The sequence below is a fragment of the Hippocampus bargibanti genome, linkage group LG09, assembly GCF_051943395.1.
Source record: "Hippocampus bargibanti isolate YZ-2025 linkage group LG09, ASM5194339v1, whole genome shotgun sequence".
NCBI classification, from domain to species: Eukaryota; Metazoa; Chordata; class Actinopteri; order Syngnathiformes; family Syngnathidae; genus Hippocampus; species Hippocampus bargibanti.
The window spans coordinates 18,081,283-18,097,785 of record NC_142742.1 but is presented as its reverse complement, the minus strand read 5'-3'; the positions used below and the strand labels follow the sequence as shown (position 1 = coordinate 18,097,785).

Sequence of the window (16,503 nt, the reverse complement as noted above, 5' to 3'; positions counted from 1 at the left end):
GGTTGAGGGTGTGATGTGGTGACACAGGGTTCTCTGTATCTTTTTGTCGTCTGAATTCCTTATTTATTTATTGATCCACTTCTGGGGTTTTGATTTGCTTTGTTATTTTCAGGCTGGGCCAGATTAGGCTCCCTCACTTGCAGCTGACCGCAATCACCACCTGGGTATAATACCTCTGCTGATCTGCAAGCGGGTGCCAATTGATTATGCTTACTACTGTGTTTCCATGCCCTACCAACCTCTGCGTTTTCCCCCACGGACTTCATTCTCAACTATTACCCTGCTCTTCATCAGCTTTTGGATCTACTTCTTCTCTCTTCCCTGAACCGCAACAGGGAGGACTTTTTCTCCAGAAGTGGGAGGAAGAAAATTGTCACGGTCGCACACATTCACAGAGCAGAGATATGTACAAGAGAAGAATAAGGTTCTGGGGCTGACCTGGGCCTGCAATATGTTCCGCAACATTCTCATTAGGAAGTACAGTATTTTCTGATGGAGGCAGACCATAGGCCTCTCTTGACTCTCCTGGGGTCCAAGCCATGGACGGTGGCCCTGTGTTGCATTATTGCACCTTATTGCTTGAAGCTCCTTCCTCCCCTGGTTTGAATATGCCCACAACTCCCTCTCCTGCTCGGCCACAGGTATGTAAAACTTTCATGGCTTGCTATGAATCAGAATCAGAAAGCCTTTAATCATCCCACAATGGGGAAATTTTCAGTCCACAGCAGCAATTTGAAATGGGGTTTGAAAAGATAAAAACCAAAATATTCAAGCATAATAAAAAACATCTCAGAAGACTGAGGTGTATACTGTAACTGTGAAGACATGTTTCATAAAAAAATACATGGTGCAAGTATAAAAAAACCTTTTGATATATGTAGCTGTATCACATCAACATCAGATGGCCGTGCTGTTTACAGTACAAGAGTCCAGATTTTTTTTTCAATCACATGATTATTGAGAAGCCTGAGGGCAGTCGGTCGGAATGAGCAGCAGAAGTTGCAGCGCAGGTCTAACAGTCTCTGGCTGAAGGAGCTACCCAGTGCTATCAGGGTGGGCAGGAGGGGATGGGAGGGGATGTCCATCAAAGCTTTAATTTAGCTAACATCCGTCTGTTGCCCACCTCCTCCAGAGAGTCCAGCGAACAGCCCAGGACAGAACTGGCCCTCTTGACCCAGCGCTCCAGTCTTTTTCTGTCCCGGGTGGTGATATTGCCTGACCAGCAGGCAATTCCATAGTAGATGGCTGAAGCAACCACAGAGCCATAGAAAGTCTTCAGGAGTGACCCCTAAACCCCAAAAGACCTCAGTTTCCTGAGTAGGAAGAGGTGACTCTGTCCCTTTTAGTTTAGGGCATCTGTGTTTGTCGTCCAGTCCAGTTTATTGCTGAGAGTAACACCCAGGTACTTGAAGGAGGCCATACTCTTTGCCTGTACCCCAGATGTTCAATCGTGCAGCGTGTCCTCACCTGCACACTGTTTCCTGCATAAATCCACAACCAACTCCTAGGTTTTCGCGGGGTTGATCTAGAGGTGATTCTGCTGGCACCAGTCCACAAAGTCTTTTGTCAGTCCCCTGTACTCCCGATCATCTCCCTCTGTAATGAGGCTGACAATCACAGAGTCATACATACGGTGGCATGTTGGAGTGTTGTAGCTAAAGTCCGAGGTGTAGAGGGTGAACAGAAATGGAGCCAGCACTGTCCCCTGCTGCGCCCCAGTGCTGCAGAGAGGCCTGCCCGATTCACAGTTCTTTGCCCTCACATACTGTGGTCTTGCAGGAGGTCACCCTCATTATGTGCGTACCCTGGATGTTCAACGGTGCAGGTGAGCATTGTTTCCTGTAGAAATCCACAAACAACTCCTTGGTTTACCCGGTGTTGATCTGGAGGTGATTCTCCAGTCCACGAGGTCCTAGGTCAGTCACCTCTACTCCCGATCATTTCCCATTGTAATGAGGCCGACAATAGCTGAGTCAGCAGAGAACTTCTGAAGGTGGCAAGTTGGTGTGTTGTAATTGAAGTCCGAGGTGTAGAGGGTAAGCAGGAATGGAGCCACGACTATGGATACCAGTCTCCCATGTTACCTACCAGGAAGCACGGGTAGTGATTCCTGCTGTACAGAATCATCTCCACATTATCTGTGCTGTTTGGATGTCTGTCAAAGTGGCTCTTATGCGAACAACAGCAAGGAAAAAAAATACTGACTCCCTGGCTCGTGATTATCAGGTGAGACAAGAGGTCTGGTTGTTGTCTGGTGACCATCCCCTTCAGATTAAATCTCAGAAACACATTTTTTGTGTGTCACTATTCACTATTTCCAGTCATTAATCCATCCGCCATCCTTTTGAATTTTCACTCCACTTTACATCTTTCGCTCCTCAAACCAGTGTCCACCAGTGACCTAAGCTCACCTGCTGCCCCCCCCCCCCCGTGTCTTTTTGATGGCATACTGGCCTTCTCTATTTCCCGGATTCTGGATATGCAGCCCTTCAAATATCTTGTCGACTGGGAGGGGTATGGCCAGCAGGAATCGTAGTGGGTCTGAGGGACCTTTACAGGATCAATCCTGGCAAGCCTAGGCGGATTCCGGGTATCGCACGTCAAGGGAGGGTACTGTGATGTGCTATCACAGGGTCCTCCTTATCTTTTTGTATTCTGAATTATTTGGTTATTTGTTGATCCACTTCTGGGGAGTTGGTTTGCTTCCTGTTATTATTAGGCTGGGCTAGATACGCCTCATGGACCTGCAGCTCATCTGCAATCACCAGCTGGGGATAAGACCTCTGCTGATCCACAAGTGGGTGCCAAATGATTGTGCTTACTAGTCTCCAGGCTTGACCCACCTCTGCGTTTTCCCATATGGACCACATTACCTATTATTACCCTGCTCTCCACCTGTTCTTTGAGCCATTGCTACTTCTCCTTTCCTTGAACCGCAACAGGGACCAGTTGTTCTCCAGAAGTGGGAGAAAGAATGGAGGCCTACATGTCACGGTCGCTCTCACTTAGAGAGTAGAGATGTGCCCAAGAAGCGGAGGCTCTGGGGCTGACCTGGTTCTGCGAGAGGTTCCGCAACTTTCTCATTGGGATGCATTTCTTTATGGAGGATGGATTTCCACAAGCCTCGCTTGAGTATCCTGGGGTCCCAAAACATGGACGCTTTACCTCCACAGATCCAACGTAAAATGCTACTCATGCGTTATTCTTCCTCCATCTCTCATGTCCCAGGAACATGCCTGTTGCCAGCCGACACACTGTCTCAGGCTCCTGTGAAGAAGGGAGGATGCACCAGATGATGAAGGATTGTTTGTAGATACAAACATCTATGTGAACATGATGAAGGAGAAATTACCACCGACCACCAAATACCTGCAAAAACTAAGGGATAGCGACTCACCATACCAACAAACATGAGAAACAATGTCTCAACAAACTGCATATTGGTCATTGTCATAAAGATAGGGAGCCAATAATTCCATTACTGTACCCATGCCGACCATAGCAGAAGCTTGGAGCAGATTGGTTCCTGCTTAAAAGCAAGACCTACTTGTTGGTTTTGGACTACATGTCAAGGTAGATGGAGATAGCTACGTCGGCTTCCACAAAATATAAATAGGCAATTTACCACCTTGAGTTGATCTATGCACACCACTCAATCCCAGATGTTCTGATTTTGGATGGAAAACCCCAGTTTTATGAAATAGCCTTCACAACGTTTATCGAGTCCTATGGTTTCCGTCCCATTACAAGCAGTCCATGATACCCTCAAGACAATGCGGAGCCAGAACGTGCAGTACAGACAATGAAAGACCCCTTGGAAAAAGCAGATGAGCCCTCTCTGCCCCTACTCCCTTACCTCTATCAAAGACGGGTATCGGCCGGTGCAAATTGTCATTGGGAGGAGACGCCACATAACAGGGCCGATCCTTCCCTGCGTAACCCAGGCATCGTAGACCGAGAAGCCACTATACAGAATGAATGAGAGAAGAGGACAAAGGATGCACAACACAATAACATGTGACATTGTGCACAGAATGTCGTCAGACTCAGCCCAGAAGAAAATGTGTGAATTGAAGATCAAGGAGCCATCATTGAAATACATTACTCCCATTATCATATCTGGTGGAAGGACCCCACCGGTGCATCGGACGAATCCGTCGTCATCTCATCCCCATGAGGTCCTCGCCTGAGCACGGTGGTGCAGCAGCAATTTTATGGAGGAATTCCATAAAACCATCCGCAGGACCACCAGAGCAGAATTTTTGGGGAATTGTATTGCAGGTGGGCCAAGTCACTGCCCGGTTACACTCGTAGTTTGGAGAAGTTGAGGACCCGGAGCGCTGTTTCAAATAATTGGGGTGATATACGCTGTATTATCTTATTTGTTAGGAATTAAATGGTATTCTGAGGGTAGCTGGTGTGAGAGAAGAGGATGCACAAAACCGGGTTAGGTGTCGGACACTGATTCGCTGTGGCGAACCCTGAAGGGAAAAGCGGAAAGGAAAAGAATAAATGGTTTTCTGGATATTGTCATTCCTGAGCCCATCAACGAGCACACCGGAAATCCACCAAGGTATTTGTTTATTGGTCAAATAGTGTTAAAATTCTGCCTTTCAGTAGAAATGGGTTGCTTTGAAAGAATTCAGCTTTTTGAAGTTGATGTGGTCCTGTTGGGTCCTTCAAGCAGGCCTCTACAGCTCTCACTGGAGTGTTTTATGCTGAGTATGAAGCAGTTGGGATGAGAATCAGCACCTCCAAATCTGAGACAATGGTTCTCAGTCAGAAAAGGGCCTTCATCCTTGCTAATCTTTCCTACGTCTTGGTCCACAACAGTCACCTCATCTACTCTTTGTTCCTTCTCATTATCCTCATTCATCAATTCTTTAAAGTACTCCTTCCATCTTGCCATCACACCATTGGTACCTGTTAATACATTGCCTTGCCATTTCTATCCTTCATCAGCTTAACCTGCCACAGGTCCTTACCATCTTTGTCTCTCTGTCTCGCCAGCCTGTAAAGATCAGCCTTCCTTCCTGTCCAGCCTAGCATACAAGTAATCATAGGCTTCTTGATTGGCCTTTGCCACCTTTACTTTCACCGTGTGCTGCATCTGCTTGTGCTCCTGTCAACGCTCTTTCGTCTCAGTGCCCCACTTCTTCTTTCCTAACCACTTTCTCTGTATACACACTTACACCTCCCCATTCTATCACAAAGTCTCCTTTCTACTCTTCTTCCAGTTGACGTACCAAGTACTTTCTGACCTGTCTCTCTGATTACGTTCGCTGCAGTTTGAAAGTCATCTGGAGGGACCTCTTGCCCAGCCCGTGCTTGTCTCAACTCCTTCCTAAAAGTCATGCAGCACTATCCCTTTCAACTTACACCATTTTGTCCTCAGCTCTGCCTCTGGTTTCTTCATCTTCCTCACCACAGGTATCATCCTACACACCACCAACCTATGCTGTCTGGTTACATTGTCACAACTACTACTTTGCAGTCACTGATTTCCTTCAGATGGCAGCGTCTATACAAAATGTACTCTACCTGTGTACTTCTGACTCCACTCTTCTAGGTCACCCTATGTTCCTGTCTCTTCTGAAAGAAAGCATTCGCAATAGCAGTGTCTGAAACTCATGACAAAAAGTTACCGGAAACCAGGGCAGACAACGCTGAAAAGTTGCCCGCCCAGCCATAACGTTGCCTGCCCCATTTTCACAACTTTAATAATAATAATAATAATAATAATAATAATAATAATAATAATAATAATAATAATAATAATAATAATAATACATTACATTTTAAGCGCCTTTCAAGGCTCTCAAGGACACTTTGCAGTCACAGACAAACATAGGTACTATAATAAATAAAATACAATCACAAATAGAATGGAATAAATAAAATACAATTATAAATAGAAACACAGCTACACAGAAAATGCAATTTTAAATAGGTGAGATGGGACTTGAAGGTGGGAAGAGAATCGATGTTACAAATGTAATGATGTTACGTTGAAACACAATAAGACGACTAATTGCAAAAAAAACTAACATTGTTGCAAAGTATTAAGGCTTAATATTATAACCACAATATATAACAGAACAACACTTTAAAATTAAGTAATTGATGTACCTACCACAAATGCTACCTTGCTTAATTTATCATAAATATCCCTTGCTGAAGATTTTGCTCCAGTTGTCGTTTGTCCATACACTGTTTAGTATGTTGCAGAATGCAATGTTTGCGTTGCGTCGTCTGCTACAAGCCACGTGAACTCCTCTTTCCACAATGCTTTTAATGTACGTTTACGTTTTGTAGCGTCATACATTTTGTTAGCTTCTTTTGAATCTTTTTTCTGGGGCTGAGGTTTTGGCTTGATTCCTAACCACTTATCCATTTTTCTTGTGGTCTCTGTGCGTCTACTTTGGAAAATGATATGCAAATGCACCCAGAAGCACGTTGTTTGATGCAGGCTTCTGATTGGCTGCCGAGTATGCAAATTGCCAAACGAACCGAAATTCCGAAATTACCAAGCCGAACGAAGGGTTCGAAATCGGAATAAAGCAAATCTTTGAATTGAGAAAAATCTTTCAATTTTTTGTGTGTGTGTTTTTTTTTCTTGAAAAAGTTGTCGGCCACCCGGGTGGAGATGTTCTGTAAGTTGTACGCCCGACGTAAAAGTTGCATGCCCCTGGCATCCGGCAGACGTTATTTAGACTCTGACAATAGCAATTTCCATCCTCTTAGCAAAGTCAACCATAATCTGTCCTTCAGCATTCCTCATCTGGAGTCCAAACCTGCCCATCATCTCCTCATCATCTTTGTTTCCTGCGCCAACATGTCATTTGAAGTCTCCATCAATTACAACTCTCTCACTTCTATGGATGTTCTGTATGACTTTATCTAAGTTCAACGAAAATGTTGATGATGCTATTTTTCCCAGTCTCACCTATTGTGTCTGTCCCATCAGGAAGTTGAGGATCCACTGTTAGATCATAGGGGACACACCGAGCTGGAGAAATTTGGAGGTGAGGAGTTCCAAGATGATGGTGTTGAACGCAGAGCTGAAATCTACAAACATCGTAGGTCCCGGTGTTTTCGAGGTGCTCGAGGATGTTATACAGCCTGATATTGACCGCATCCTCCACAGACCTGTTTGCCCTGTTGACAAACTGAAGAGGGTCCAGGAGGGGTCCGGTGATGTTCTTTTGGTGGTTCAGCACGAGGCGTTAAAAAAACTTCATGACCACATGCGTCAGAGTGACAGGACTATCATAGTTCAGTTCCGATGTTGCCGGTTTCTTGAGAATGAGCAAAAAATGTGTTTATCTCATCAGCCAGAACCTTATTGTTCTTTGCTTTGGGGGAGATGGTGACCGATAATTTGTGATAGCTTTCAGGCCATTCCACACCGATGGAGAGTCGTCAGCAGAGACAACAGCCTCCTCCGATGGCGTCTCAAAGCTCCGTATAGAGAGATCGCGCCACAATGCGCCACGAAAAACCTTGTGGATTTTGTTGTGCTGACGAAAGGAGTCACAATGTGGATCCCCCAATGCAAAGCAACTATTCCCTTGTGTAAGTAAGCCGCATAGGGTCACCAAAAATGAATGAAATTGACAAAAACAGTACCAATACTAGAGAGTGCGTCACCGATGCTGCCACTCGCATCAGCGCCATCAAGCGGACGAAATGACTTTTCTCCAAAGGTTCGGCTCTCCCTTAGAAATAAAGTGAGAAGCTCAGTCATCCGGGAGGGGCTCAGAGTCCAGCCATTTTCCTCCACATAGAGAGGAGCCAGATGAAGTGGCTGAGGAATCTAGCCTCTGTATTTGCCAGTAAGACCTGGAAGAAGTAGCTTGGGAGAGGGAAGTCTGGACTTCCTTACTAAAACTTCTGCGCCCGTGACCCACACCTGGAGAAGCGGCAGACAATGGATGGATGGCTGGATGCTTGGTTTAGCCCAATACACACTTTTAAAATAACATAAACACATTTAAAGATGTAACATGTTGTCCAAACATTATAAAAAACTGTAATAACACTAGCATAGCATTATAGTGCATTATAGTGGGGGTGTGAAGTGCAGTAAAGATTACGAGTACAATGATAAATCAGAATATTTATTTCCGTTCTAATTCCATATTTCTGAAACAAATCATTTAATATTATACTTGTTTATACTTTTGTTATTTTTATCTTTATTATTTTGAGTGAAATACATTTGCACCAATAAAAATCCAACACAATTCCCAACATACACAGTGGTGAATTTACCATGTCAACTTCTGAGATGCTGTCCAAACTCTCCACCTGAACATCGACCCCCACAGGGATAGCCGGACCTGAAAAATAAAATGACAAATTACAAATATCTGTGGCGTCACATGTGCGCACCGCGGCGCTGACATGAGTACGCCTTTGAAGTGTCTTTCAAGTGCGTCTCAGCCTGACGCATTTCCCACGCATGCAAATGCATATATGAGTAGCCTTCGCGGGACAGAGAAAGGGGAATCACACGGACTGACACAGACTCATAGAGACTCGCAGAGACCCGCACAGCTATTCCCGGCTTGCGCCGGGCGTCGGACGGAGATCATTGCGTGGCAAAACAACTTGCTCAACTCCACGCAATGATCAAGCTCTTGGACACTTTTCGTCTGTGTGTCACTTGCCTGAGAGACCTGACAACTAACCAACTTACGATTAAAGAGAACCACCTAAGTCTTTATATCCACCAAATATCTGATCCACTTTTCCTCAAGGACGTGCTGGGTCTATCCCAGCTGTCTTTGGCCAGTTGGCAGGGGACACCCTGCACTGGTTTCCAGAAAACATTACATATACTGCACATCAATGTTTTTCAAACCCTGTGCCACGGAACACCAGATATTTTCATGTGTGCCATGGGAAATGATGCCTGTGCGATCTATTGCCTGACATTGTAATCGTGTAGCACTCTGTCAGTAGAGAGCAGCAGCAGCTAGCTAATTGCCTTATGCTTTGAAACAAACAAAGTTTGTGGTAATATAAAAAAAGGAGTATTTCATTTGGATTTACATTTATCGAAGAAACGTCACCAATGTTCCCTCGAAGCTGCGCAATTGCGCTCTTGTCAAACACTCTCAGTGCACAACAAAACCTATCCAGTGAAAGCACTACAAATTAATTAGAAATACAGTAAAACTTTTTGGGGAATAGATTTGTAGTGGAATTCGGTGAGTGACAGGTGTCCAGCCCATTACACAGCCTGGATTGATTACAAGAAAGCCTATGACTCGATGTCATACACATGGATCACTGAATGCTTCGACTTGGATAAAGTCAACAGGACCCTAAGAGCCTTTGTTGCAAACTTGATGATGATGATGTGGAAAACCACACTTGAAACCAAAAGCAAGCCACTTATGCAAGTTTCCTTCAAATGTGGCATATACCAACGTGATGCACTCTCCCCTCTGCTGTTCTGCATAGGACTGAACCCCCTTAGCCAAGGAATCGCCAAGATAGGCTATGGATATCGCCTCAGAAATGTGCTATGATCAGTCTTCCTCTGCATGGCATGAAGCTGTATTCTGAGAGCGAAAGGTACATAGACTCTCTGAACCACACAACCAGAATCTACAGCGACAGTGACATTGGGATGTCATTCGGTCATGAGAAATGTAGTCAGAGGGTGAATAAGAGGGGCAGGGTAGTCCACACTGAAGGGGTCTCACTCCCTGATGGAACAATAGCAGACATTGAAAACAGCTACAAGTACCTTGGTAAGCCACAAGACAATGGCAACCTCAAACTGGCAATAAGGAAGGTGGCTATGGCCAAATACCTCCAGTGGGTGAGCCATGTGCTAACACGTCAGCTCAATGGCAAGAACAGGACCCAGGCAATAAATAGCTATGCCCTTGACAATAAAGCTGACTTTGACTTGACTTTGACTTTGAGATACAGACTGGCAAGATGGTAATGGCAAACCAACCAGATATTGTGATCACAGCCTGGAATGTAAAGGTGACAATTGTGCCTGTTGGTCGGAGCACTCGGGGCAGTAACCCCCAACCTAGATGTGTGGTTTCAACCCCATAGCCCGTATCTAAGCCCTCCAGATATTTTTCTTTGTTCATGGACAACTTTGTGCTGCACAGCAAGAAATGCACTGAGATAAATGGAGGCCATCTAGAACATATGCTGTAGAACAGAGAAAAAAAGGTCAAAGGTGTTTTGATTATAATAAACTATTTATAGCCAAAGTTTCATTTCATTCGGACAAAACACTAAGAAACTGGGCCTAATTGAAGTTGGCCCATTTTATTGGGTCGCGCAAGGTCTCAGAGAGGAGCTGGAGAGAGCCTGGACAGTAAAGGTGACAGTTGTTTCTGTGGTGATCGGAACACTCGGGGCAATGACCCCCAAACTAGATGAATGGTTGCAACAGATCCTGGGAACAACATCTAATATCTCTGAAAAAAAAACGCAGTTCTGGAAACAGCTTGGATACTGCGTAGAACCCTCAATCTTCCTGGACCGTGTACTTTTTTGACACTGCGGTAACGTTGGCGCTCTGAGGACCCTTCATCGTCGGCTTCTCAGGCCATGTGTCCATCCAGTCGCAGACTGTCCAACACCACCGACCTTTCCACTGAACAATGTGGTGCTGGGAAAATGGTGCCCATTTCAGGCTAAAAAACCCAACGCCCCAGGACTGTCCAGCAATGACAGTTAAATGTTACCGGCATTCCTTCCAATAAAATAAATCAGTGGTGGTACACGTGTGCTGCTGAGAAGGCCTAACCACCAAGCACATATTCTTCTTTGATAAATGTTGTGGCCAAAAATGCTGAAAACAAACATTACCAGGTCCACATAATGGAACATCACCACCATGTGACAAAACAAAAGACAACCAAAGCAAATTAAATACAGTAAAGTCTCGTTATATCGATATTCAAGGGAGTCCGAAAAATATCGATATAACCGGGACTATCGATATATCCGATCCTGCGCCGAACTGCATTAAACAAAAGCCGCCAAAAGAGGGCAGCCAAGCGCCATATAAGAAACGGAGCTGGCCATTAGCTCCCTTTTTTGTTCCCCCAATGTTGCCTCAAAATGGCACATATAATTCTTTAATGATTGTAAACATGTATGCTTTAATATTCAGAACTACAGTGTATTTGAAACATTCATAACTGGATGTGTAACAAGAAACCATATTATCCGAATCTGAAGCCATTGTTTGGATTCACAAGCAATGCAAGACGCCTTGGCATGAAGTCATTTTTATTTGCATTTGAATAAAAAGTGACATCGGCTGTCCTTTAATACACAGTATGGAATGTTAATAATTTTCAAAATCATCGCGCTTCAGCAGACAAAACAAGAAACATTGTTGCAAAAAACGATTGCATTCATATACAGTACAGTGGGCATGTACATAACACAACAGGGAAACTGCAACGCTTACATCTTACTGTATTATGTATACAATTTAAAAAAGTCATCAATCTTCTTCTGCTTCCCATTTTTACCTTTTAACACAAACACTTCAATCTCGTCTGCTACACACGAGCTAGCGTCTGAAAATGAAAATGGCTCTGCTACACGGGTGCTGGGCACGTAACCAAATCACCTGACCAAGTCGACCAATGGCGCGACTGATGGCGTGACACGTAACCAAGACACGTGACCAAGTTGACCAATGGCGCGACCGATGGCGTGTCGCGTGACAAAGTCACACGGCCAATCCGACCAATAGCGCGACCGATGGCGGCTCATGTGACCAAGTCGACCAATGGCGCGACTGATGGCGGCTCACGTAACAAGACACGTGACCAAGTTGACCAATGGCGCGACGGATATATCGATATAAACAACAAAAATGGCCGGCGGGGGATGAAAAGGAGCACCGTAATAACCGGATTATCGTAATAACCGGGTATCGTACTAAACGGTACTAATTATACATAAAAAGACTAGAATTGTGCAAGGGAAATGAAAATAGTATCGTAATAAGCGGTACTATCGATATAACCGATATCGATATAACGAGACTTTACTGTAAATAAAAGGAAAAAAAGACAAGACTTTTGTTGCCCTCGTTGAAAAAAAAAAGTGTTATCTCGGATGATTGCTGTGTGATGGTTTGTAACCAGTTCAGGATATCCCCTGTGTACTGCCTGAAGACAATGAAGAAAATGAATGAATTAATTAATAAAACCAGCATGAACGTTAATGTGTAAATTGGATTATTTTTTTTTTTGTAAAAAAAAACATTAGTTACAATATAGTTTTATTCTAATATGTGGGTGCTTTACTGACCAGAATTTCAAAATCAGAATCAGAATCATCTTTATTGCCAAGTATGTAGAAAACACAAGGAATTTGTTTCCGGTAGAACAAATGTTCAATTTCTCCACAAGCCTTCATCGTATTTTCAAATTGTAAAATGTAAATGATACTGTAATTACTTGGTCCCCGAAGCTACTCTAAAATATGGAGTAGTTTTTGTGCTGCTTGATTCTTAGTTGTGACAAAGTGTTATTTGGAGTGTAACATCTGGTTGTTCGTGAATCAGATTGGTGTCAATACAAATCTAAAGTGTAAACATGAGGATCGGCTGCCAGCTTAATCTGCTCAACATTGCTGCCATGTGAGTTTGCCCCATTGCTATGTGTATATGTATAACAGTTGTATTTCAAGTCACATAAATCACTCAATGTAGTAAATAGCCTATAGCATTTTGAATATAAATGTTTGATGGTCTTAGTTTGATGTGTGAGGGGAAACTGTCTTATTTTTATGACATTGTGACAAACCCATATCCCCAAACAGATTAATTACATTGCATCACGTGTTGGTGCTCAGGGATAAAGCAGATAACATGAAAGCTTTTCTTAGTTTGAGCATGGCAACAAATCGAGGATTGCAATAAAATTCTTCCACTTCAAATTTGCGAAAGTTACAGAGTGCAAATCACTGATAAATCTTGTTCTTGTAGACAATTCCTTCTTTTGTCATTTGCCCATTAAAACCATATGCAGTTAAATTAAGACTGGTTGAATATTTTATTTAAATATAAATTTGTATCCGGTGATACAATCCAAATGTGGATGTTAGCACTGTATTATTATTATTATTTATGTTTTGTTAAATAATGTTGGTATTTTCCTTATGGCTCAGAATGCCTTTGCTCACAGCGCTTGTTGCTGTGTCACAATTCTGTCCTATCTTTTTTTTGAGGGATATAGATTTTTTGAAGATGTACAATTCTGAATGATTTCCCATATGTCAGCGAATTTCTTCATTGTGGAACAAATCTATATATTTTTTTATCTTAAATCATGTACTTCACTTTCTATCCCTTCCACATTTCTCTTACTCATTTCTTTTGCATTGTTAATTAGCCCTCAACTCATTTCACACATTCATACACAGACACAAAGAGAGAGAAAGATATCTATCTATCTATCTATCTATCTATCTATCTATCTATCTATCTATCTATCTATCTATCTATCTATCTATCTATCTATCTATCTATCTATCTATCTATCTATCTATCTATCTATCTATCTATCTATCTATCTATCCATCCATTGATTTTATATATATATATATATATATATATATATATATATATATATATATATATATATATATATATATATATATATATAGCGGCTGGATACCTCAGTTGATAAGGCATCGGTTTGGCATATGGAAGACGAGGGTTCGAATCCCACTTGTGGCAGAGAAAATGAGCACAATCCTTGGGCAAGACCCTTCACGCTAATGCCTACCTCATACAATGATGAGAGACAATAAATGGAATGACATGTGTCATTCAGACGTCGCCCGGCCAAACAAGGTCTGCGTCAGGTGCTGGGGAACCAGAGCACCCTGATGAAAAATGGGCTACTGGAACAAAGCGGAGATGGACGAGATGCGATAACATGGCTCTGTTGGAATGCTACTACTCAAGCAACCCTAGTCAGAGGGGTTACATGCGGAGAATGGGGGCTGAATGGTTACTTCGAAACCCACAGTCACGGTTGACCACGAAACAAATAGTAGCTCAGTGTTCCAATATCCACAAACGGCAATTGCTATCACAACTTGAGATTGATGAGGTACAACACAAATTCCGAGGTGAAGGGCCCCAGGCTGCCACATCAGAGGAAGAGGTTCAACCAGAGATTGGGAGGCAAGCCCCAATGAATGATGAGATTGGGAAGCCAGCCCCAATGAATGCAATGCTGAGCGAGGCAGCAACTGACCTGAGAGATAAGATCATGGCAAGAATGAAAACTGGGTAACACGATTACAACGGCTATGTGAAGTACCACCTGAAAGTCTCATGGAAACTGTGAATGCAGCACTGAGAACAATCCCGACCGGAACGATCACGGAAACCAATGAGCTGATATAACCAATGAGATGCTTGGCTACAAGAGCAACCATGAGAGCCACGAGATTCATTACCCTCCATGGAAAAGACGGTTGGAGGCCAAGATCAAGGCGGCTCGGAAAGATGTCAGTCAATTGACGGAGATCCAGAGAGGTGTGAATAAAAGGCCAATACCCAAGAGGTACATGCAGATAACCATACCTGAAGCACTCGAAACTGCCAAACAAAGGCTCCAGGATTTGTCCAGTCGCCGAAAAAGGTACACAAAAGAGAATGAGGCCAGAAGAATAAACAGGCTGTTCGCAACACAACCTGCGAAAGTGTACGCTCAGTGGCAGGGTTCTAACAGCAGAGAAGACCCTCCAAGGCTGGAAACTGAAAGATACTGGAAAGGCATATGGGAGAAGGAAGTCGCACATAACAGCAGTGCACAATGGCTGGTGACTCTGAAAGAGGAGCACAGCAACCTCCCTGAACAGAACCCAGTTACCATCACAGCGGCAGATATACAAGGAAGAGTCTCAGGTATGAAAAACTGGACGGCACCAGGCCCGGATATGGTCCACACCTACTGGCTAAAGAGACTCACAGCTCTCCACGAGCGCCTAGCAGCACAAATGAACCAGTTGCTGATGGATGGGACGCACCCAGGATGGCTAACCGAAGGGCGAACAATCCTGATAATGAAGGATTCCTCAAAGGGTGCAGTTCCTTCCAACTATCGACCAATAACCTGTCTCTCCACAACATGGAAGCTCATGTCAGGCATCATTGCGGCTAAGATAAGTGGACACATGGATCAATACATGAGCAAAGCACAGAAAGGCATTAGTAGAGATACGAGAGGTGCCAAACATCAGCTGCTGGTTGACAGAACAGTCACTCAAGACTGCAGGTCCCGACATACCAACCTGTGCACAGCCTGGATTGATTACAAAAAAGCATATGACTCGATGCCACACACATGGATCACCAAATGCTTGGAGTTGTATAAGGTCAACAGGACCCTGAGAGCCTTCGTTGCAAACTCGATGAGGATGTGGAAAACTAAGAGGGGCAAGGTAGTCCACACTGAAGGGGTCTCACTGCCTGAAGGAACAATAGCAGACATTGAAAACAGCTGCAAGTACCTCGGTATACCACAGGCTAATGGCAACCTCGAACTAGCAACAAGGAAAGCGGCTATGACCAAATACCTCCAGCGGGTAAGGCAAGTCCTCAGAAGCCAGCTCAATGGCAAGAACAAGACCCGGGCAATAAACAGCTATGCCCTGCCAGTAATCAGATACCCTGCAGGAATAATAAGGTGGCCAAAGGAAGAGATTCAGACCACAGATGTTAAGACCCGAAAACTCCTCACCATGCACGGAGGGTTCCATCCCAAGTCCAGCACCCTGAGACTGTACACAAGCCGTAAGGAAGGAGGCCGGGGACTAGTGAGCGTGAGAGCCACTGTCCAGGATGAAACATCCAAGCTCCATGAATACATCAAAGAGAAGGCTCCAACGGATGATGTACTCAGAGAATGTCTCAGACAATGGGGAACAGAGGATGAGGTGCTGGAAGAGGGACAATCATGGGAAGAAAAGCCCCTACACGGGATGTACCACCGAATCATAGCAGAAGTGGCTGATCTCAAGAAGTCCTATCAGTGGCTAGAGAGGGCTGGCCTAAAGGACAGCACAGAGGCACTCATCCTGCCTGCCCAAGAACAGGCCCTGAACACCAGAGCCATAGAGGCAGGGATATACCACACCAGACAAGACCCAAGGTGTAGGTTGTGCAAAGAGGCACGTGAGACAATCCAACACATAACTGCAGGGTGTAAGATGCTGGCAGGGAAAGCCTACATGGAGCGCCATAACCAGGTGGCTGGCATAGTCTACCGAAACATCTGTGCGGACTTCCAGATACAGACCGACAAGATGGTAATGGCCAACCAACCAGATATCGTGGTCATAGATAAAGGGGAAAGGAAAGCCGTTGTCGTGGATGTAGCGGTCCCGAGTGATGGAAACATCAGATAGAAGGAACATGAGAAAATCGAGAAATACCAAGGGCTCAGAGAGGAGCTGGAGAGAGCCTGGAGGTAAAGGTGA

The 16,503-nt window shown here is 44.2% G+C and overlaps 1 protein-coding gene across 5 annotated transcripts in view; it reads right to left on the bottom strand.

Moving 5' to 3' along the window:
* Positions 1 to 16,503, bottom strand: part of gabrr2a (gamma-aminobutyric acid type A receptor subunit rho2a) — a 58,859-nt gene that overhangs the window by 25,985 nt on the left and 16,371 nt on the right. For 3 of the 5 annotated variants that reach the window (XM_089003780.1, XM_089003775.1, XM_089003776.1), the window contains one exon: positions 8,275 to 8,342. In XM_089003780.1, the coding sequence (XP_088859906.1) occupies positions 8,275 to 8,342 (68 nt within the window). Of the gene's footprint in view, positions 1 to 438; positions 518 to 3,856; positions 3,940 to 8,274; positions 8,343 to 16,503 lie in introns of those variants that run through there. The other 2 variants (XM_089003778.1, XM_089003777.1) reach the window with 2 other exon arrangements.